Here is a 24,250-nt window from a genome sequence, read left to right on the forward strand (position 1 = left end):
CTTTACATGATTTCAATTTAAAATGGCATTTTCCAGGAAAGCAACCACCTTATAAATGGAAGGCCAAATGTAATAAACACTGATGTATGAACAAAAACTCAGTCTTAAAAATATTCATTTCTAATTGAAAAATGACTAGTGTTTTTTTTAATATAAAAACTATAAACAAAACTTGTGAATTAGCCTATGGTAAAAAATATTTAGAAGTGCTTTGAAATGAATATTTACAGTGTTACTATACTCATCAACATGTTTTATATCAATACCACAACTTCATCTCTACATACTTTCTTGTCATTTCAAGGTATTTATAATCAATGTACACATATAATAGTCTACTGGTAAGTCAGTACAGTAATGAAATGTTGTGTATGATTTTCCACAGTATGATGCATAATTAAGAAAAATTCATATCAAACCTCATCTACAGCACTTAAATTGATCCTTTCTTCTTCTCCATTGGCTAAAAGAGGTCCACGCCACTGAAGAATAAGAGAAACACAAGCTGCTCTTCTTTCTTGAGTAGATAAACTACGAATTAAATTTCCTTGGCACGCCAGATGTAAAGCTGTTTTATTGCTACCATTTTTTTTATTGGGATTTCCACCCAACTCATTCAAAAATATCCTAAAAAAAGATGATTTTATTGTTATATAAAAGTCTGCATACTAAAAACAGTTTGAAAGTTTTGTACCTGGATATGTATATATCCTTTTTATATATTAAGTTCACATTTATAGCATCTTAACAAATAAATAAAATGTTTTTCTTAATTTTAAATTATTTATTAGTTTGATCTTATAATTTTCACAGTGTGAAAGTTGACTGAACTAAAGCTGTTTTGTAGATGGTATTAAGTATCATATGTGATACATATATTTAGTAGAGCATTAAATACCTTAAGGTAAAAAAAATGTACAGAATTACAATTTGGATGCCTTGAGGGCCTGCTGACCTTTGTAAAAATTATGATTGTACTTCCATTGTCATTTCCGAATGACTTAATTTAGTTATAATATTTGGTACACAGCTTCTCTGTGAAAATCTATAATTCTGATATAATAGAACTAATATATTACCAAACTTTTATATTTCATTTTGCAAAATATCTTGTTTTAAAAATCAATTTTTGGAATACAATCCTTTATTGGCAAAGGAAATGACACTTATGTAACATTTTTATATAATAATCATAGATCTGATTATGTTTATCATTATAGACAGATAATTCCATAATACATACACATTTAATATAAATCATCCAAGTAGTAATACTTATCATACTGTGAACAATGTGAATGTAATTTTATAAATTGTCACTAGATAGCAGATATTACATAATCTGCTCCTTAATGTAATTATTAATTTGTTTTCTTTATAACTCACTAGATGGCATAGACGTCACTTCTGAGTAAACACAAGTGAACAATTTCAATATTTGAAGGTGTCTGTTTCAAGAAAACTGATTTGTACAAGTACTTGTTAAACACTCCTCAATTTTTTAATGTATTAAATATATGTAAATTTACTGTTTCGTTGTTACTACATTTTTTATATAGCAAAAATATATATTGTGATCAATGAAAAAAAATCATTATAAAACAATGAATTATGGAGATGTGATAAAAAAAATCATGATACTTATTTCACCTAAAATAATAGTTACAATGAGCACCAGCTATTTTGTTGTATGTGTATATATTAATACTATCATTGTTTGTCAATGTTCTTATTTAAACTACACTACAACATGTGTTTTTATAGACAAAACCACATCAGACTAACTATCTGCTGTGATGTTGTAACAACCAAACCCCAAATTTCAGTATTGTAAATCTGTAGACTTACCACTGTCCTTCCAAAGGACTTATATGCAATAACAAAAATCATAAGTATGAAATCACTTGTAATTAGACATTTTGTGATTGGTTGGTTGGTGTTTTATGGTGCAAAGCAACTAAGTTATCTGCACCAAATATCCCATAAAAAATTAAAAGTAAAATTATTAACATTTTTAAAAAGGAATCAAGGTAAAACAAAACAAAGTTGAATTTTTTAGTTAAAAACTTAAATAGTATTAAATCCAATTTTTAAATCTAGTTTACAGCAGTAAGAGAGGAAGTACAGTAGTAAAAGTTTTGAAGGACTTTCTTTAACATGATTTTAATTATTCCTCACCAGAATGACTAATGGGAAGGTCAAACATAGCGTTAGTCTCCTGAAGTTAGCCTCTGCAGTCCTGGTTTCGAGTTATCTGACGTTACAGCTATAATCCAATTTCATATCGAACTAATTGTACTTTAATTCGTAAAAAGGAATTGTGTTAAAAAACAATGTATAACTTAAGAATTAAAAACTTAAATAGTGTTAAAATGGCCAATGGCCTTTAAAAAACTACATACATTTGTATAGTGGATGGTATCACCGTTGCCAATAACATTGTCCAACATTAGGGATAAACCTTGGGACAAAACATGCCTAAAATGGTACTGTTGTTGAGAGCCATAATGATAACATGACAGTAAGATGTGAGCTATTGTGACCTGAGTGTCACACAGACCACATATTGGTGTATCAGTCCTAGATAAAAGGAAACAATGAGTTTAAAATTTGTGACCAATGTGTAGTCTACTTAAGACAACTTCCTCTTTCTGATCCTTGTGGGAGCAAGACGATCAGTCCAATAGAGGGTTTTATCTGGAAAAGCTTGTTTTCATGTTGCTCACTCCCAAGTTGACTGCCAATTGGCATGGAACTGAGCCCTAAATGCAGGACCATACTCCATATATGGAATAGGCACAGCAGTAATAGTGCCAGAGCAGACAGACTTAGCTGTGGTGTCAGTAAGCTTTTTCCCACAAATATCAACAGGGCCTGGTATCCAGAAGAACTGGATAGAAGTAGATATTAAAGAGAAATGGGCCAGCTAATTTTGAATATTGGCAAGAACAGGGTGAGAACTATGCAAATCAGTATAAATAGTGAAATTTGAGTACTGCTTAGCTTCTATGTGATCCAGGGCAAGAGAAATGGCATACAGTTTGGCAGTGAACAAAGAAACTGTAGAGGGGATTCTGTGCCCAACCACTGAACCACAACAAACCATGGTAGAGCCCACAGAGTCATCTGATTTTGAACCACCATATAAATGGGAATAGAGAGATAGTTCAAAAGATGTTCAGCAAATAAAAGACAGTATTTCCAATCTGGAGTATCTGCTTTTCTCATGTAATTTAAAGAAATGTCACATTTGAGGACTGCAATAAGCCATGATGGGATGGACAGATCAGTGGATAAAGCAATGTTATCTGAGGACAGAACCAATTCATCCAACTGTGCTTGGATACAAAGGCCAAAAGGAATGATGGTAGATTGTTTGTTCTGAAAAAGTATGGCACACTGAGGAAGGAAAACACAACCCCAGGTAGGATGCTGTGGTAAGGATCAAAGCTTTGAAGCTTCAACAGTAAGAGGGAGTTGTTCAGTGATGGCATTAATCTTTATATTGAAAAGTGTGACACTTCAAACACAGCCCTGAGGGACTTCACATTTCTGTAGGAAAGAATGGGAAAATGCTGAACACACACAAACTTAGAATTGCCTGCCCATTAAAATTTTTGAACAAAAATGGGCAAATGGCCACATAACCCATATAAGTGGAGGTCTTGCAAAATGCCATAACTCCACATAGTATCATAAGCCTTCTCAAGGTCAAAGAATATTGATACAAGATGTTATCATTAGAGAAATGCTTCTCTTATTAACATTTCAAGTCAAATTAGGTGGTCCATGGTGGAGTGTTGTCACCAGAACCCACACTGGTGGGTGAGAGAAGATTGTTTGATTTGAGGAAACAAACAGGATGAGCATTAACCATCCTCCCTAAGGTCTTACAAAAACAGCTCATCAAAGCAATTGGACTGTAGTTTTAAGAAATCTTGGGATCCTTCCCAGGCTTGGAGAGAGGTAGCTCAATAGCCTGGTTACTTAGGAAGTGGATCTGGTGGTTTGCTGGAATTAATATGAGGAACAGAGATGGGTGTTGACATTGATTCATCAACTTTCTTAACCATGGAAGTCAAAAAGACTTTTCATATGGTTTGAGAATGATTCTTTCAGAGGCACGGAGAGATCCATCTGTACTCCCACTGTAGCATTCATCTGAGATGAAGTAGTGGACAGTATCTTTCAAGCCTGACTGAGTAATATTTTGAATCGTTTTCAAATACTGTACCTCTTTTTCTTCCAACCACTTAGGGTAAGAACGAAAGTGAGATGGGTGAGAGTCATTACAATTGATGCAATGAGGGTCTCTTTCACACTCATAGGCATCGTGGGTCTTGCCACAACAACAAGCACACATCTAGGAACCACAAAATGATGTCTTCAAGTGATTGAACTATTGACATTAGAAATATCTGGGATGGTTTGGAATATATGGTCATACCTTGCAATTAAGATAACCTGCCTTGTAGGCAGCAGGTGGATGTGGTGATGTAAATGTCAAACTGAAGACATTGGTCGGCATCATAATTTCATCTTTGCGAGTAGAGATATGCCTCACTGCAGACAATCCTTGGGTGGAAAAACCAGCAAGGATCTCTAACTTTGAGCTGTTCTTCAAATCCCTTTCAACAATAACTGTTTGTGACAAATCCAAAGTAGCATGGGAAGTAACCTCAATAGGTGTATCCCCAATCACCTTCAAATGCAAGAGGAGTTCACTGTGTTTAGCAGTGGATGTTTTCATCAATATGTCACCAGAGGGAAGCTTTTTGGCTGACTTAGGAGAATCAGCAAGTCCCTCTAGTCCACTCTGAATAAAAAAGGGAGACATTTGCCCTAAAGGTTTCTCTGAAAGAGAATGCAACATAAGAAAATGAGGTACAGGTGTTAGAGATGTTGAAGACTGCTGCTCAGAATCTTCATGACATGGTCATTTACCCATGGACTGTTTTTCACTATTTCATTTAAGTTTTTATTTGAGGGATCAATAATAAAGAAATAATATTTTGATGCCCACTGACCTTATCCACCATGGAGCCCTATGTGGTGTAAACAAGGACACTGAAGCAAATCCAGAGTTTTGTGAGCACTATACCCAAACAACAGCATGAAAAGCCATGAAAAATAAACTTTCAGTTAAGGGGATACACAGCATACAAGAGACAGGTCATAAACAGGTGTAGAAGACAACCTTAATCTACCTATTAGGTAGCTGAAATGGACATTTGGGACCAATTACCCAAAACATTGTGAGGAGCCTGGTGAGCACTGGTGACTTAAAAATAGGTAGTTGTAGTAACTGAATGTTATTTGATAAGGCCACCATAAACAATGGTGACTTAAAAATGAAAAAAAAAACCCTCTGTCAAAATGCAAAGTGAAAAAAAGAGTTATGATTAACATCACTGATTGAAAAGGGTACAATCCTCTCTCAATACAACATTGCTGAGATGCTTATCATTATCTTTGAAAAAGTGACTTTTGGATTAAGGAGAAACTGAGACAGATGTATGTCGACTTTAAAAATTAAACACCAATGTTGTGTGAAAACTACCATAATCTCTATGCTAAAAGCTTGAGCTCCTAGATAACTTGTTGCACCATGTCCGATTATGAGTTCTTCCACAGAGAGAGCCAAAAAAGAAGTGGAAAAGTTGAACACCTGGGTCTAACCACCAATATGGTGCAATAAATAGAATCTGGCAAAGGGTTGGAAAAATATTTCTTACCATGGATAACATGTGAAGTGGAAAAAAGGTTAAGAGTTGTAATCCCATCCTGTCCAGATGGAAAGCATCTATTTCCAAGGCCCAAAGCTGAGGTACTGGAAATCAAACTGCCAGTAGTTGGGTGATCCAGTGAGAGGCCAACTCTCCAATCACAGTTGTAAAATGAAAGACAGTCCAACTGAACCTTGTTGTGTAACATCTATTCTGTTTGGACTGAGACAATAAACCTACTACCACAAGCATCACCTGTGGAACATGGCAAGCTAGAAGAGTGGTAAGACTAGTTCCAAGAAAGAAGTCCAAATTTCAGAAATAAGGAGCTCTAGACCATATGCCTCTTTGATGAGAAACATAAGACACCACTGCTGAATAGCAGAGTGAAGTATGACGATTTACCCCTTAAGAAGCCCAACCATGAGATCTTGACTGTTGAAAAGCAAGATGAACAAAATATTGTGTAGAAAATCTTCATTATCTGTGCATAGACTCTGGAAATCCTGACTGTTGGTATACATACTCCATTCATGAATCAAGGCATTTGTAAAGAGAAGGGAATTCTGGATGAATTGGCAGTACAGGAATCACAATTGTAGTAGGTTCCCAACTTAACCACTTGACATAGAAAAATGATCCCAACAGACTAAAGAAACTAAGGAAATCAGGAAGTGGATGTGTACAATCTCTTGTCACTTAAAAAACACTAAAGTGAGAGAAGGAGAAGTGAGTAAGAGTGAGGCATCCTACTCTATTGTAATGAGCAGGATGAAAAACAGCCGAGCTTGACTTAGAGATGAGATGAAAGATAAAAAATACCCAGACTAATGACATATTGAATTGGAACAAGAATAGATGCCACAGTCCTAAAAAGAAACCTGTCTTGGTTGTATCTGAAAGTAGAATCATGATGTGACAGTCTAACAATTCACAAGATGTTGCCAGCAATAACTTGTCATCCATGCAATGGGGTGTGCACAGCACAATAAAATGAAGATGACAAGAACACTTGTACAATACAGCATATTCCATTTTAAGTATATATAAAACTGAAGAAAAAACCTCTTAACTGCAGTAACTGAACCTTGTGCACCACAATCTCTGATAGTGAAGAGACTCCACCACTAAGGCAAAGTGCAAATAGGAGCCTACTACAACCTAGTTGGACTCTCTCACTACCCCTTGACCAACCAGGCTTAGATAATTCTAGAACCATGTACCAAGTCCTGATGAACTGCAGGAGAATGAAGCTTGACAGGTTGGGTGAATAATAGTGAGAAAGATGTGTACAGAAAACCAACTGTGACCTAAGGACTTGCAGAGCTTCTAGACTGATGGTTAAGAATACAATACATCACAGTTCCTTAAAGTATACTACAATCACCAATACTACTGGTAATTGAACTAAGCAGTGAAAACCTTGGATACAGACAGAATTTTTTTCTGAGTACCAATGTACTGAAGAGCTGATGTCTGAGATCCATGCTCACAAGTAGGGGAGGAACTATGACCCCTCTGTAAGAGACAAAATTTGAGACCACAATAACAACTGGATGGAATGTAGAATCCAAAAACTGAACCAATGCACCCACTAATAATGGATTCAACTCATTCTCAAAGAAACTGGTGATCCTGATGATCTTCTAACAAAGTACAAGAAAACAAAATGTAGATGTTGAGTTGCAAGTTTATAGATGTATTCTGTCCCATCAGGATACATAAATCTATAAAAATGTATCTAAGGCTGAACTGTTCATTCATGTAACTAAGAGGTAAACCTTCCATCACTAACCACAATTTTCATGCATGGAGAAAAAATATTCACTCCAACATCTTTCAGTCATCAATCAGGTTGCAGGCTCAAAAGTAACTGGAAAATGCCTAAAACATCACACACACACACACACACACAAAGAACCAGCATAAAAAAAAATAAAAAATCAAAGAAAGCTTATCCCAAAGTGGCTTCCTTTCCATTTTATAGGTCATTTAAAAACCATGATAAAGTTGTTTTGTTAGAGCAAAACAAGTGTTAGTCATTTTCCACATCTACCCTAGGGAACCTAACACTGACCCACATAGGAGTTGCAAATCCAACAGACTAAATGAAAGCACAGGAAAAAGCAAATCTAGTGTCTCTCCAAAATGTTGAGTATCACCCTCAAGTGCAGCCTTAGAGTACCCTGGAGGACCACTACAAATCCAAATATATGTTTCTCACTATAACTAAGAAATAATAATTTAGGAATTCATACAATAGTTGTCTTGCTAATCACAAGATAATGATACATACTTTTTGTTAATATTATTATTTTTGCAAAATCAATTAGACAACATGACAATGTTCAAAGTATCTCCAAATGATCATAATACTGAGAAACTCATTAGTGACACTGTTGAGAAAAAATGATAAAATCATCTTAATGCAGTGCTTGCATACAGTACCTGAACAGAGGGCATGTTGATGTAGGTGGAGAGTATCACAAAACAATTATCTGCAAGAAAATTTAAGTGCAGTACAGATGACTGGAACAAGTGAGAAGAAATGAAACTAATGCTTAAATGGGCAAAGAATTGCTATTGCATTTACAACAACTATATCATATTTAACACTCGTAACATTAGAAATAAAACCCTGCACCATCATAAAATTATCACATGATTTGACTTAGCTTACCTTAGAAGAGGTTTCATAGCATGCTTAGCTGCTAAATGAAGGGGAGTGTTATGCTGTAATGAATCTCCATATGAACAGTTTGGATCAAGTGTTCGACGTAATTCAGGTGTGTTCTGGAACACCTGCAGGGCTGCATATTCATCACATTTTTGCAGATGTTTTCTGAACTTGCTTGAGGCACTGCCCATACTAATATACAACTACAATAGAAAAAATAAACAATGATGTTTAAAAATTTTATAACATTCTTAAATAGTTTTATACATAAATTTATCATGAGAACATTGAGCTAAAGATGCACTTGCTGTTACAGTATACATTTCTTACTGATGGTGTATCTACACCAAATATTTTAATGGAAAGACTGAATATTCATTCTATAGTTTTGTGCTCACTAAAATTCTGTCTGGAAATGAGTTACAGAACAAGTTAAACTTTACTAAACTTGAGAAGTCTGTGTTTTACAAAGATATATAAATAAATCTTTAACAGTTTTTAACATAGATAAGATAAAACTTTAAAGATGCATTATTTTCAAAAATACAGATGATTATAAAAAAATTGAAAGATTTCGAGAAATAAACAAAGCATTATATGCAATAATAAAATTTCATTATTCAAGTTTATAAGTGAGAATAATTCTGCATTTTATTTATGTTATTTTTTAAAGTTAAATAACCATAACTCTAATGAGTGAGTACACAGTAAACCATCTTGGGTAATAGTTGATGCTGTAGAATGTACTAAAACTTTTTAAATTTGACTATTGAAGACTTAACTAATATTCCTTGCCTGGAACAGCTGCTATACAAAATACATGATCTAATAAGATGATTGCATTAACTATATGCTAGTTAAGAAACATCTGGGAAGTTTAAAGAATAAAAAATATCCTGGAACAGGTTATATTTTCCAGCAGTTCCTGAAAGAGGCAAAGGACTGGGTGTGTAAGCCACTTGCTAATATTTTTCCTAAGTCCTTGAATAGTGGTCATGTTATTCATTATGGTGAGAAACCCACTTGAAGTAAAAATGTATCTTAGGATGGCTGGTATGGGTAGTAAAGCAGAAAACTACTTTGTTAACCTGAAGATGATCTAAGAAGGTTGAAACACCATTCTCTGCTTTATTAGTAAAAGTGTTAATATCCATACCAGTTGTCCTGAGATATATGGTTAATGGAACTTCTCTTTTCAAGATGCTTAAAAGTCTTTAATCAGAGGGGAAATGTTTTGAAAGTATGATGAAAGATAACTCTAAATTCATTTAACAAAATTTAAAATTTCATTTATTAGTCATGGTAGAAAACCCTTGCCTTACTATCTTTTTAGACTCTTTGGAGAAGTTAATGCTTGTATGTGTGAAAGAGAATGTAAGAAATTGGCAAATCTATGTCTTTGTTTGATAAGATGCCACATGAAAAGCTTGTTAAATTATTTTTGTATATGTGATAAATTGGTTTACTGGATATAAAAATAGCTGGACAGAAGACAACAGAGGATTGTCATGAATAAAACTAAATTAAAATAATAAGTGGGACACCTCAGGACTCAGTGCTACAATTTTTTTTTTTTTTTTTATTTACAGCAAGTTTATAGTAAGTTGCTTACATTTGCTGATGATATTAAATGTTACTGGCTGTAAAGAGGATATTTCTGGTTTACAAAAGAGCTTAAATTATTTGGTGACTTAGGCAAATAGATGGCAAATGGCTTTTAATCACATAGGAAAACATAAGGGAAGGTGAAATAAGGAGCACCAGCAGAGTGGTTCAAACAGACATAGTATGGCACATTAATATGCTCATCTGGAAGGATGTTGCAGCAGATGACAAATCTTGAAGTAACACATCTCTAGTTAATGTGTAGAAGAGTACCTGTGGTATTGGGAAAAAATAAAAGGTGTGGAACAGAACCTGCCACAAACTGAGACCAAGGAGACAGAAGACCCCCAATCAAAAATCAATAGAGAAAATCTGCATGATTAAGAAAGAGTGAATTGATCAGGATAAGAACCCTGAACTCAGAAACCAATGATGACAAAATTTCATTCATATTGAGAAACTTCCATGTAGGAAAGGCAAATGAAGCAAGCCACAAACAATGATAACCACTGGGAGAAGCACAGAGAAAATCCAGGCACAAAAATGGAGGACAGAAAGGTCTGGATAAAACACTGGTAACTCAAGGTAGCACAGAAGGGATAAAAACAGAGGAAAAAACAACATAAGAGAAAGCTGGAGCTGGAGAAGCCACAAAGACCACAGCTGAGATAGCCAGGAAATATATCAGAAGGACTGAACACAGTGTCATGAATAAACAGAATTACTCAGAGAAAATGGAGAATGGAAAGGTAGGCAAACATGTAGGTCCAATCCTCATTGAAAAAATCATTAGCAAGAATAAGGAAATGAGAAACTGTGGAACAAAACAAGGTAGCAAAATCTCAAGTCACAAGGAAGGAAAAGGGTACCAAAGACAAAGGAGGTGGGGAAAGTAGTAAGGCACGTCTTTCTAATACTTTTTTTAAAGATAAAATCCAAGCAAATCAAGAAACTGTAGTGAAAGACCACTAAAGGGTGACAAAGCAATATACTCAAGCTCCCATTAGACCAGAACCCTCTGGTTAGTCTACAGCATTGTTTGCAACATGTTCATCAACATTAAATAAAACAATAAGGTAAGAGCCTCATAAAATGGAACAGTGATGGGTAGATAAAGACCAAGACAGGAGAGTAACGACAGTGTGTTATTGCTCCAGCTGCAAAAACATGCAACCAAAGAGAAATAGGTCAAATGTTGACACACAAATTATACCCAAGATTGCAAAGTATCAGATACATGATCAAAAACATATCACTAAAGAAAAAATACAAAGATCCTGAAAAGAAAAAAGATGACAAACATACACAGGACAAGGTTGCTTCAAAACCTAGAAAACCACAACTACAGTGAAACCACTTATGTAAAGCAAGAGCTGAAGACAAACAATGAGCCAATATGGAGATAATAAGAAATCAGAAAAATGGGGAATTGGATGAAAGATATCTGAGAAACCTTGTAAAAAAAATGCCATATTAAGCTTATTTGATTCTGCAGGAGGGGTAGAGAAAAAACACAGTAAAATCCAGTGGTGTAAAATTGCTATCAAATCTTAATCAGCTCCAACAGGTTTGGCTTGTCAGGAGGATTGGAAGGGCAAGTTCAATAAAGAAGGTTGACCCACATAATGAACAATTTCATGAGGGATAATAGCAGAGAAATCCAACAACAGATCTCTCCTACCTGCACTTTGTGAAAATAATGCTAGAGGTATAACACCAAAAGTGGAAACACAAATTTCAAAATTAATTGTATAAATACTTAAACAAAACTGCATGATGTAAAATATATGTTTCAGGAAGAAATAAAATAAAGCCTGGGAAATTAAGTTAAATTAAAAGAATTTTTCAATGTAAAGAAAGAAAAAGAATAAAAAAAATCCCACTATTAAAATCATGAGGGGAACCAAAAGGCAAAGAATGTCTGAACAGGGATAATGCCAAACAGGAAGTAATAGTTTGGTAGAATTGAATAGAGGAAATCTAAAGCATCATAAGATTATGTCCCACTTTTACTGGTGGAGGGTTAGTACATGAAGATTTGCATGAGAGATGCACTGGAACCACTCAATTCCAATTGGATGGAGATAGATGGCTTGTGGCATGCAAGAATAGCTATTTATGTGAGAAGAGTTAATGTACCATATAAGAAAATAAGAACTTTTTTAACTTGGGGGGTGCTATCCCATCTCTTTCATTAGAGCATGAAACTATCTCACTTCCTTTGAGTAGTATCTAAGCTCCTCAGTAGGAAAATGTTCAACAGATGATGCAATAAATATTTATGGTGGCATGTGACTGAGAAGAGAAACAAAATTTTATTCTTAAAATGTCATATAACAGCGAGGAAAGAATGAGACAAAATAGGTGCAGCAAATAAGCCCTCTTACTACAACTTGTTACATGCTTGGTTGGTGTTACCAAGTTCATAACCTCAAGGTAACCTTCATGGTTTACATACTATTACTGATAAGAGTATACATCTGTTTATTGTTCTTTGAACCATGTCTAATTAATAATCCCATCTCAAAAATTGTAAGTCACTTAGTGAACATGCAGATCACTTTACAATATTGATTTTGTAATTCATAAGCTGCTTGCAAGTACATCTCACAAATAATTTTATTATTTATTTTTCCCCATTATTTTATCTAATCTAAACTTCTTGCCTAATATGTTTCTCATTTTTATATTTTAGTTACTTTTATAATAATAAATAATACAAGTGATAAACAAGAAATACAGCACTTAGCTTCCAAAATTTCACAAATGATCCTGCTTCCTCTTTACCCCACTTTAAGCACTGACAGTAAGGATTTCTTCAAATACATTAAGGGTAAGCATAATGTTAGAATTGGAATATGGTCATTGAAGGATGTCACTGGAAGATTAATATCTGATGATTATGTGATGGCTAGATTAGTGAATTATACTTTTTCTTTAGTTTTTACTAATAAAAGATTTAAGCAAAGTAACTCATCCCAAACAGTTGCTAGATGGAAACGAAACTGAACAAGATGATTCAAGTTGTTAAGACAAAAAATTGGAAAGTTTAAAGAATGATAGAGCATCTGAACCAGATATTTACTAAAGGATTTTTAAATAGGTTAAAGAATGGATATGCAAGCCATTTACTATAATTTTTTCACATTTCTTCAACAGTGGCCAGTGCCAGAAGACTGGAAGATAGGTAATTTTACTCTTATTTTTCAAGAGAGTTCAGAAAAAGTAATCCAGTTATAACATGTCTATTAGTCTTACATCAGGAACAGAAAAAGTTTTCAAAGTCATTTGACAAAGTTTACATTTTGTTGAATAGTCATCATGGTTTCACCATGGGAAAAAACCTTGTCTTAATAATCTTTTGATATTCTTTGAAAAGGTTATTACTTAAGTAGATTAGGGTACAAGTGTGAATTTGGTGAATCTAGATCTTTAAAAAGCATTTGACAAAGTTTCACATATAGGCTTGTTGAAAAAAATTATCTATAGGTACAGGAGACAAATTTGACCCAATGGATAAAAGACCAAATAGATGGAATAAAGTAGAGGGTTGTTACAAGTAGAGTTTAGTCAAACTGGATTAATCTCATGAGTATTGTACCTAAAGGTTTGATATTAAGAAATTTGTTTAATTTACATCAATGACAGATGAAAGAATGGTCAATAGCTTATTTAAATTTGCTGATGATATTAATGTCTTTGGTGTTGCTGGCTGTGAATAGGATGCTGCAGATTTACAGAAGGATTTAGATTATTTGGGTGACTAAATCGCAAAAAGTTTTTAATTATCATAAATACTTGATAATGCATGCGAGATATCACAATTTAAATTGAGTATAATTTTTATGGGAATAATTTTAACAGTATTATGGAAAAAAACAATTTTGATGTTCTGGATCATTAGTATCTTAAATCATTTAGGCAATGTACTTTGGTTAGTGGTACAACCAATGGTATTTTAGGTGTTATTTATTTATAGAAGTATTGATTTGAAGTCAACATTATAATGAAATTGTATAGGTCATTTGTGAGGCAACATTTGGAGTACTGTGTTTGGTACTAGGCTCCTTACATTGAATTGTTGGACAGGGTTCAGAGAAGAGCTACTGGGATTATACCTGGGATGGAAATGTTATCATATGAGAATAGGTTAAGATCTCTGAACTTATTTTCTCTTAGAGAAAACAAACAAAAGAGAGTTAGAAGGGATCTCAATGAGGTTTTAACCCTCCCAGTACAGTTAGGTTGAAGTGTGCATCACAATCTTTTATGGGGTTACATTCAAAATTTAATTATACTTTATTACCAATGTATACAAAAAAAATTGGTAATAAACATATTTGACAAAACAAACATTAATATTTCATAGCTTTAATTTTAAAAGAAAATATTTGAATAAGTTCTCTCTCTCTCCTTGTACAAAAATCATGACATTCATTCTATAGGTCTTGCCTATTCTGTAATTTATTTACTACTCATCTCTGAAGTGCAAATTTTAATGTAAATTACTCATTATAACATAGACATTATCAGAAAAAGTCTAATTTCTATAATCTTCAATCTTCTTTGCTTACAGAAACATTAGACAGTTAGATCCACTTGTCACACCCATCATATCTCCTTTATCTCAAATTGCCAATGATTCTCTCTTGCATTTTCTATTGTATCATTTATAACCAACAGAAAGACAAAAGTTTTAATCTATCAATAACATATTTTACTGTTAATTTTAGTATAGCTACTGTCTATTTCATCTTCACTTTGCAATTTTTCTCCCAGTTTTTTGGTTGAATATCTAAGGGAATTATTTTAAAGCTCTTATGCCTTAGTGAGGAACCAAGTTAAATTATTATAGTTATAGGACATTGCTTTAGATGTATTTTTATCTTGTATTCTTAGGTGTGTTTCATAAATAAGTAAAAATTACTTAATATACTATTATCATCATTATAATAAAAAAGTAGGTTTAAGTTTTTTAAGCAACCAACAACAAAAAATGAGATTTCAACTTACATTGTATGTAATATATTTTTCGTTTTTCCTGCATATATTTTATTTATTGTTATAAAATTGTCTAAAATTTAAACATTAGAAACTTATTAGGTTGGATCAGGTAAGATAATGAAAAGTGGTAATATTAATTTACCATGAAGTATGTCCACAAGTAGCTTTGTTAAGGTAACTTGATTTACAAATTGTTTAGCAGGGCTATTAGTCAGACATGGTTTTAAGTGTAATAAAACAATAAAACTAAGCAGAAACACATACAACTGTTATAAGACTTAAAGCTATCTAGGATAAGCAACTGTAGTTTCTTCTTTCAATTTGCACTTCTTCTAAAAAGAAAAAGGGGTAATTTAGGTTTATTTCATACATTTGCACAGTGGTTATAAGATCAATCAAATCATACAGTGTTGGTGTTAATAAATAACTGAAAATATAAAATTTAAGTGAGAAAAAAAAAAGTATAATTTTTGTGTATAAAATACTTGTAATGTTTACTTAAATCTTGCCAAATGTAATGGAGATACATATACCTTATTAAAAGTTATGGTATGAAAATTCTGATAATCATTTTGGTTACAATATTGGTGTAATCCAAGTCCACTGTGGAAATGATTAAGGTTGTTAAGGGAATTGATAGTGTCGATGCATCATCATTTTTCCTACTTAGTGGTAAGAACAGTAAGACTAGGACATTTTCTAAGAGGGTGGCTTGACTATGAAATGGGTTGCCTTCAAATGTGCTGAATGCAGCTAATCCAAGGGAGTTTAAGGAAAAGCTTGATAAATATTTGGATGATAAGAACTGGTTTTAGTGTTTTCTTAGGGTTTAGTATAATTTAGTAGATAGGGAAGCCTATATGAACCCATAGGTCTCTTTTTTGCTTTTCAATGTAATGTTATAATAATGAAATATAAATATCCTGAAATGGTACTAAAATTAACACAACTTGTACAGTTCCAAGGTTAATCAGTCAAGTAACTGAATTAACATGATAACTAACATTGATGCAAATACTTCACTGCTTTAAACTTATTTGTTCTGATCAGTTAGCTTTGTACCTAGACACTTTGCAAAGTGTCTTGTTCACTATATTCTAAAAATGTTCTAGGTATTTGAGTACTAATTTAATTCCATCTACCATCTAATTAATATATAAATTAAAATATTAAAAATGTAGCTCACAACACTGCTCCTTTAAGGATTGTGAAGTTTTTTGAGTAATTTCGATATGGAAATTAAAAATGATACTAAATTGTCTATTCCAAGGCTCAAATTACATGAGATGATCTACTGTCCTTTATTATTACTAGATGTCTTGCCATAGGAGAAGTCTTTTTCTGGATAAGTGATCAGGTGATTCTTCTAGCAACACCACCTTTGATGATCTTCTGGAAGTGGTATTAACAGAAACCCTTAGATTATTAGCAATTAAAGTTGCCACTGACAAATATTTCTCTGGAGTTACTCAGCTGGTTGTTCTCTCACCAATGAGCTTCCATGACTTTTGGCTTGAATCATCTATCCTTCTAAATTCAGTAAACCAAGTCATTCAATCTTTTCAGTACAGTATGTGGTCCCTTTCTGCACATACTTAACTTTGGAGTTTGTCCCTTCTGAAGGTTGATAGAGTACAGCCATATCATGTCTTATCAACATTAATGTCATAGCAATTTTTTATTTTATAGTTGTATCATTTATCATCTTCCCAAGCAAAGTTACATAATCTTTTTACATATTCTGTGTTAGACTCTTGTGAATGATTATTCTCTGGATGAAAGAACAGATGATTCTTTGACACTAAGTATTCTCTTAAACAATAGTGATCATGGTGTATTCCCATTATTATCATATAGCACTGTATGTTAACTCATGTAACAGTAAAATAATTTGATTCTGTTTTGTGATGTTAATTCAGTCAACATTCTAATTGATTTAACAATGTACAATTGTATCTCCCCATCATGTAACAGTAAATGGATGAAAGGCTGTTGTCGTTGCCCTTTTGGTCCTCAGATCTGACATACTTCGACAAGAAGGCTGATCCAAAGTTCCATTCCTAATCTGAGTGATATTCCATAGAAGCCAAATCTTAAGATGAACTTACTCATAAATTTCCTTGATAATTTATATTTCTTGGTTAAGAACAATGCATGCTTTGACATTTTGGTAAAGTAGTTCACGCAAATCATGAAGTAGCTATTTTCCATCGTTACTTTGAGGAAAAGGACCAGCAACTTTTTCAAGTTGTACACAATATTAGTGTAGTTGATCTTGCTTTTTTCATGGAAGGTTTCACTCACAGCAATGTTTCCATCTTTACATCAGTTCTTTACAGATCCTCATTAACTAACCCAATAGAAAAACTGTCTTACTCCAGTGCCTCTCAATAACCTAAGTGCCCAGCTGTTGGGAAATTGTGGAAGTGTTGTGGAATGTGTAGATTATGGAAGTATCAACTGTAATTGTTACCTCTGTCCATTGGTATCTTCACTTTCTTGATGTAACCGTAAGCATAATGAATCCCAATGTAATAAATACATCTTTGTTTTTTGGCTCTATGAAGCAATTATTTACCATGAAGTTTTTCTGTATCACTCTTGAGTCACTGAATAACTGGGTTCAAAGTCACATCTTTTATTTGAATATCTTTCAGTTGAGTAATGAACCACTCTAGTTCTTCCTAATCACTTAATTTTACTATATGTGCTTCTCTCTTTTCACTTTGTTTAAATTCTTTGGGAACACATGGTCTTCAGGATAATACTTCAGCATTTCCACAGTTATACCCAGTGTAATTCACAATGATAAAGTCATGCCCCTGGAGTCTATGAAGCTATCCCACTATTTAGCCTTCAAAATCATGGAAGTTAACATTTTCTTATACCAAAAATGTATTTTTGATAATACTTAACTCCCTTCACTGTTTAGTTTTATCCCAAACATTGTAATTCTCAACACTTACATCAATGCACCCCTTATATCAGATTTGTATACAAGTTCCCCACTATTACTGCCTATTTACTTTTCACGACACAAAACAGTCCAAATTAGAAGACCCTAAACTGGTAACATAATGGGTAGGAAGGGTGAGAGATGGGGTATCATCAGAAATATATTTTCAGTAAAACAAAATCTTAGCTTCTGACGTACATTTACCTCTTCTCAAACTTCAGCCACAACTCCCACATTAACAAGGTGGATAAGCCAGTGAGGGCAAGATTAATACAGAAAGTACCTCCACCGAAAATAGGTGTGCCCAAATGAGATATCATAATAGTACACTAGTGGGGCCTGCACTACTTCTGGAATAGGTATGCTCTTCACTCAGACAACATGAATTCTAATTTTTGGACAGTAAAGACCAACCAACCAGAGAAACAAAGTAAAAACCTTGCCAGAAAAACATGAACTTGTCCAAGCCACAACCAGGCAGACAAGGTCTCACGTCTTATTACTGGAATTACAGGGCTGTGTCTCCAAATTTTGATCCATTGTATAGTGGTTAGAGCAGGAGGGCTGTTCTGTATTTTGTTTTGATTAATTGGAACCTAACACGAATTTCACAGAATGTTGTATATCAAGCCAACAGAATAAAAAAAAAGAAGGTAAGCAATATCAAGTGGAAAAGATCTTGCCCCAAGCTGAAGAAGCACAAAATGGAACACAACAAACTCAGTATTATGGGACCTGTCATGCCAAACTCAACCAGAGGAGACAGAGATTATCTGGCCTGGAATTACAAATCAAAATCCTAACTCTTGAACATCACCTCTTGCCCCAGGAATTACAAGGAGGATGTGAAAAAAATTAAGTCCAACCACTGGCACAGTAGTCAATGCTCCATGTGTGGAGTTACAGGAATTGGGCACCCTCTTCCATAATCATTGAAGTGAAAATGTATCTCAGAACAGGTGCTATGGATATTAACACTTTTATTGATAAGTGTTAATACCTATACCAGCCATTCTGAGATACATTTTTATTTCAAGTGGATTTCTTGTCATCAAGAATTGAAATGAAAAGAATGACCTAAAAGTAGGACCACACTGATCTTAACTGGATAGTGAATAGTCATCTCTGAACCAGAATTACAAGATGGATCCAGAGTAGACTGGTCCTGCTCCTACCATACATCTAGGAAAAACCATTCAGGGTTTTTGGTAGGAAGGCATTCAGCTTTGCATTCTTTTCTTTCAGTCGAATAGTGAGTTCAAGCATACCTTGGGAGGAATAAACCTTTGTCTATCACTCCAGCATCTAGAACCTGAGAGTGATAAGGGTTCTCATGCTCCACTAGAAAAATGGAGAGGGATACTTGTGTTTAGGAGCCACAAGGAACAATGCTCCAAAGACATTGTAAAAGGTGGACCATGTTCCTTATTTTGAAAAGCAAACCAACCCCAAGTTATTCAGTCTAGGGATCAGCAGGGATGAGAAAGTTCCTTTCAACTTTACTCATGGTCGTTCATTAGTGATGGTCCAGTAGTATATTTGATTTTGTTATTACTGTTACAACTTGAAAAGTGCACTAGGTTGTCTTATGGAACACCCCATCTCAGTAGAGCTCACTGCTATAGAAAATTTTACTGGTTGAATGGTAGCTAGCACAGATTTGGAAACAAGCATATCTGACCAAGAAACACCTGTCACAGAGTAGGATTAAAATGAAAATGATGAGAGGCTGCTTGAAAACAAACAGAAATAAACACAAAAGACGTGTAGTCATGTGCTTCTCTTAGAAACCAGTTGATGTGTGGAAGACAACCATGCATGGTAGTTAAAATCCTTTCAAGAAGGCAACCAGAAAATCATGTAAATAATAAGATAAAATACAAAAGTGTTAGGCACAGTCCACAAACCAGCCCATACAATTTTCTCTAAACCACTAAGGCCATCAAGATACAACAAATTTGATGAAATGAAATCCAAAGTCTCTGTTTTATCAATGAAGACCCAGCATGAGAAATGCTCATAAACTAATGAATCCAATTGGTCAAAGTGACAGGGAATAAGTCATTGTACAAACAAAAGCAGTAAAACCCCTAAACTGGGTATAAGCAATTATCCTTATTAAAGCAATCATAAACACAGAAATGGAGAAAAGATGAATAGAAAAGAAAGCCTTATCCTTTTCTCTAACCACTAAAGTTTTGGGAAAAAGGACCTATTGGGATACAACGAAACATAAGTGGAATGGTAGAGTCCTCTGGACATGAATCACAAATGCATACGAATGCTGATGGCCTGGAATGGCCAGGTAGGTTAAGGCATTCAACTCGTAATTGGAGGGTCGCAGGTTCGAATCCCTGTCACACCAAAGATGCTCGCCCTTTCAGCCATAGGGGCATTATAATGTTATAGTCAATCCCACTATTCGTTGGTAAAAAGTAGCCCAAGAGTTGGCAGTGGGTGGTGATGACTAGCTGCCTTTCCTCTAGTCTTACACTGCTAAATTAGAGACGGCTAGCGCAGATAGTGCTTGTGTAGCTTTGTGCAAAATTCTAAAAACAAACAAATGTCAATGTTCACTAGCCAACAAGAGAATAAGTAACTAACCACCCTGATATACAGGTGTCAAAGGTATAAAGGGTGGAGAAAATAAGGCATAGAGAGCCACTGAGATATCCCAACTAGGTACCATGAAAGGATGCCAAGGACAAATAATCCAAAACAATTTCAGAAGCAAGGACAAAACTAGAGATTCACAAAAACCTTACAACTTCCAGAAAAACAAAATGTAACTTACTAAGCTGCTTTATGCAGAGAAGTGGAAAAAGATGCCAAACTTTATCAAATAACCATATACAAAATCAAGAAAAAGCAGTACAGTGGGCAAGAAGGATCAAAACCATGCCTGAAAGATCACTGACAATAAGTAAGCCACTTGTGTTGATAAACATCTGATGAAGAATACCACATAAACCATGTTAATAAAGATGTCACTTGGGAGGTGAATCCCTGATGTTGTCCAATGGATCACATAAAAGCCAGGCATGCAGCTAAAGAATAGTGATCACTGAATAAAGAATGTCCAAACTGGTTGATGTGAGAGGAAATGCAAAAGAGGAAGAGGTTTGCATTCTTTAAGATACTTAAGAAGTGGAAAACAAGACTGATCCAGAAAAACTTAACAGGATAAGAAGCAAATCAGTGCAAGGACCTTAGATAACAGATATAGTCCAATTCTTCGTTTCTGAATCTAATTTGGTAGTTAACTTCTAACAGAACAACTTACCCAAAGCTATCTCTTACTTACCCTTAGTAAGAACTCTGTAAGTGAAATAATTTAATCTTTCCAAACCTTCTGAAAACTGCAACCAAGTACAATCATCAAACATCTCCCAAAAATAGAATGTATCACATCTTTTAAACTCCATCTATCTTACCCCTGAACCATCCCTAACAATATTGATAGTTGAATAGTTTTTATTCTCAATTACAATTTCAGCCACTCAAAATTTATATATGTAACTAAAATAATGCTATTTAACAATAACAGTTTATAAATTAAGTTCCAAATAAATCTAATGCTAAAATCCCCCTTTTAACTACCAATGATATTATTAGTATTAATTATATGTACAAAATTACAGATGTATCCCAGGGGACATTACATCCAAATAATTACTCATTCTAAATTTTGAGTATCTATAGGTGTTGCAGCTCAAATACTCAATTCTAATGTTTAAAACTAAAATGTTAGCTAAGATAAAATACATATGGATGGTTTATTTGAGTTGTAGGAAAAAAAAACTGCATTCAAATTGGAATAACTGGATAAATCAATATTTGTTTGAACAAAGTAATCTTTCTGTTAATTAAAAATTTGCATCTTGATGACTGTGTGTGTACTGCTTACATTTATTAAATGTGTGTGAAGTGAAATGAAGGTCTCCAATACTTGGATTTTGTTGCTTTATTTAGTTTCTTTCTTTTGAGATTGGGAAAGAAGTGATCTTAAAATTCAAATGTTTTTCTGTGACATTGCTCATACCTAAAAGATTATAGGAGCCTTTCAAATCTTTCTCTTATAATACCATGCTCTCTTGTTTTCTTTACATAATAAAACACATAACTTTAACAGAGATGATTATATCACCAATCTCTACTAAAACATTTATTGTATTAAGCAGTATGATTTCTTCTCTTGGTATCATAACTCAAATTACAGATAATTTTATTACAGAGTGCATGATAATTAATAAATTTCACATAATTTTGGTCAGGTCTTTATACTTAAGAAAGCCAGAATAAAAATGAAAAAAATAAGATGTACAGATGGGCTTAGGGTGAGAGCAAGGTACAAAGATACATTTAATAGTAGGTTACACTGTTATTATTGTAATGCTATAAGAACTTAAAGTAGTAAAATAAATGAATTTAGACTTTGAGCAATGATCAGAACAGAGAATTTTCCAATAAACAGAATAACTGAAACATTTAAAAGTAAATAATTTTAAGGGCAGAAAGTTCTTTGAAATATAAAATTATAAGCTGTTTAATATTTTGTTGTTGTTGTTGTAAGCTCCAATAAGACTATTCCTCACTCTTATTCCCTTAAGATAAAGTAAGAGATCTTAACCTATCCCTGTAACTTGTAACTATTTCACCCTTTTCCCAGCATCCTCCTTTGAACCCTTTAGAATAAATTAATAAAATTGTCACTTCACATACTATTGTTAGTACTACACCCATGCAATGTAAAGCTGATGTCAACAATTTACTCACATAAATTTATAAATTATAGCCTTCACCAGTTTCACTCATTTTTCAGTAGCATTTCCATTATTCATGCGGATTGTATTAATAACTGTAACTCAATTACAATTGTGTAATTAAAATATAATACTTTTTCCCCTCATATTCTTGTCAATACAATACAAGGTTTGTTAATACGGTTACTTTAAAGTTGAAGTTCAAAATTCATCTGCTCTTACCTCTCAATCGATAATCATGGAACCTCCTTCCCGAGTAGAAATATCTCACCGAGTTCAACTTCTTCCTGTTTTAACCATTCATCCCGAAACTGAGAGAAACTGTAAGGATAACACTGTTAACGTTTCAATGTGATGGATATGGCACCTGCTTCGTACTAAAAGTTAAAATAGTAGAAGTAATAGTAATAGAGAAAGACTGTTGAGCACTTAAAATTTTGCTTTCTGAAACATCCGTGCAATGATACAGTTTTTTATGCTTGTTTCTTTAGCGAGATGGCACATTTTTCTATGCTGGACAATTTAAAAAGTAGATCGCTAACTCATAGTACTTACGACTGCAAACCTGCAACAAATACAGTGCACGTCAAATCTATTTGTTTAGAATAACAACGTAGTAAACAACACATTCAAGGTGTTCTAACAATAGTGATGAACCTAAGAAAAATAGAGACGTTCTCTTACGTAATTATTATAAATCTATATATATATATATATCTTATATATTTATTTATATAATTTTTTGTTTGTTTGTTTGCAATTAACCACAAATATTTTCTAATACTCACTACGAAATTGAAACTTCTATTAACGGTGCAAGGAGATAAAGTAAAAGTAAGCAATTTTTATGGTTTAAATTAAGCTCTTAATTTCGTGTTAATTAAATTATAGAAAATGTGATAAATTGTTTGTCAGTAATACCAGTTAAAAGATTTATGCTATTGCCGATTTTGATATATTTTTTTATAGATCAGGTAACAGTTGTTTGACATACCAAAAATATTAACGAAGAGATCGAAATATGAAATCAAAAAATAAAGAGAAAAAAGCTCGAAACGAAAAAAAAAAGAAAGAGGAAAGTGTAATATAAAACATATCTAAATAATTCCAAGAAGCTTACGTAACCAGGGATGCCCAGTAGCTAGAGGAGACATAGATCAAATTTAAAATATTGAGATCTCTTCTAAAGCTCATATTTACGTTAGGTTAGTAGGCTATATATAGTAGTTATTTGGAAGAAAGGACTTACAGGAAGCTCACCGACAAGTAATAGGTCAATCATCCAACCCTATTTTTGATAATACTCATTTTTATGAATATCGACATAATTTCCATAAACTATGAAACTATCGATAAAATCCAACGAGTTTCCATTAGAAGCTTAAACTTTAATTGTAAAACACTAGACTTTTCGTATTCTAATATGCTCGACAATTCTGGTAGACCCATAGTTTTCGAAGTAGTTGCTAAATTGAACTCATTTCTAGTTACCACTATCTCATCCTAAGTTCATTAGGTC

The 24,250-nt window shown here is 33.6% G+C and overlaps 1 protein-coding gene across 10 annotated transcripts in view; it reads right to left on the reverse strand.

Moving 5' to 3' along the window:
* The window catches only part of LOC143247452 (ankyrin repeat and IBR domain-containing protein 1-like), a 200,604-nt gene extending 176,663 nt beyond the window's left edge, over nucleotides 1-23,941 (reverse strand). For 5 of the 10 annotated variants that reach the window (XM_076495592.1, XM_076495587.1, XM_076495585.1 and 2 more), the window contains exons 1-3: nucleotides 22,954-23,397; nucleotides 8,407-8,606; nucleotides 420-627 (exon numbers count right to left, since the gene is read on the reverse strand). In XM_076495592.1, the coding sequence (XP_076351707.1) occupies nucleotides 420-627; nucleotides 8,407-8,594 (396 nt within the window). In that variant the 5' untranslated portion in view covers nucleotides 8,595-8,606; nucleotides 22,954-23,397. Of the gene's footprint in view, nucleotides 1-419; nucleotides 628-8,406; nucleotides 8,607-22,953; nucleotides 23,399-23,519; nucleotides 23,539-23,851 lie in introns of those variants that run through there. The other 5 variants (XM_076495590.1, XM_076495588.1, XM_076495591.1 and 2 more) reach the window with 3 other exon arrangements.
* Nucleotides 23,942-24,250: the final 309 nt, after the last annotated feature.

Source organism: Tachypleus tridentatus, chromosome 3, assembly GCF_004210375.1.
Source record: "Tachypleus tridentatus isolate NWPU-2018 chromosome 3, ASM421037v1, whole genome shotgun sequence".
In the NCBI taxonomy this organism is placed as follows: domain Eukaryota; kingdom Metazoa; phylum Arthropoda; class Merostomata; order Xiphosura; family Limulidae; genus Tachypleus; species Tachypleus tridentatus.